Source organism: Phaethon lepturus, unplaced genomic scaffold (assembly GCF_000687285.1).
Source record: "Phaethon lepturus isolate BGI_N335 unplaced genomic scaffold, ASM68728v1 scaffold13142, whole genome shotgun sequence".
Lineage (NCBI taxonomy): Eukaryota > Metazoa > Chordata > Aves > Phaethontiformes > Phaethontidae > Phaethon > Phaethon lepturus.
The window spans coordinates 2,594-3,047 of NW_010524153.1; the positions used below are offsets into that span (position 1 = coordinate 2,594).

Below are 454 nucleotides of genomic sequence, written 5' to 3' on the forward strand. Positions count from 1 at the left end.
GCCGGGCAGAGGTTTTCAGCCCCTTGCCACGAGCCTCATCGTGACCAAAGGGTCGCTCAGCACCACCGAAGTCCCCACTGAGAGTATCTGAGAGACCCTTTCTGTATTCCTTTAAGGAGAATGTAACCGTTGTGTCCTTGGTGTCGTAGCGAGGCTTGTTTCGACCCAAAAGGGCCACAATCCCCGTAGAAACGGGATTAAAGAGACGGATAGCAAACGGTCGACTCGAGTGACAGGGAAGGGGGACAGAAAAGGTCGCTCGCCACTGGCAAGACCCAGGTTCAGCCCTTTGCCAGGAACAGCTGGTGTCACGGCCAGCGTTTCTGCCTTGCCCATTGCCCCCCGTGCCAACCCCTGCCCGCCAGTAGCCCCCGGGCAGATCTCACCTGCGAAGGGCCCCAGCCAGTAGACCTGGACGTAGTCCCAAAAGCTGCTCCCCGAGCAGCGGAAGGGA

General features: G+C 59.3%; 1 protein-coding gene across 1 annotated transcript in view; it reads right to left on the bottom strand.

Moving 5' to 3' along the window:
- Nucleotides 1-454, bottom strand: part of LOC104617111 (aquaporin-12-like) — a 2,090-nt gene that overhangs the window by 298 nt on the left and 1,338 nt on the right. The window contains exon 3 of the mRNA XM_010282344.1: nucleotides 387-452. Within this exon, the coding sequence (XP_010280646.1) occupies nucleotides 387-452 (66 nt within the window). The remainder of the gene's footprint in view (nucleotides 1-386; nucleotides 453-454) is intronic.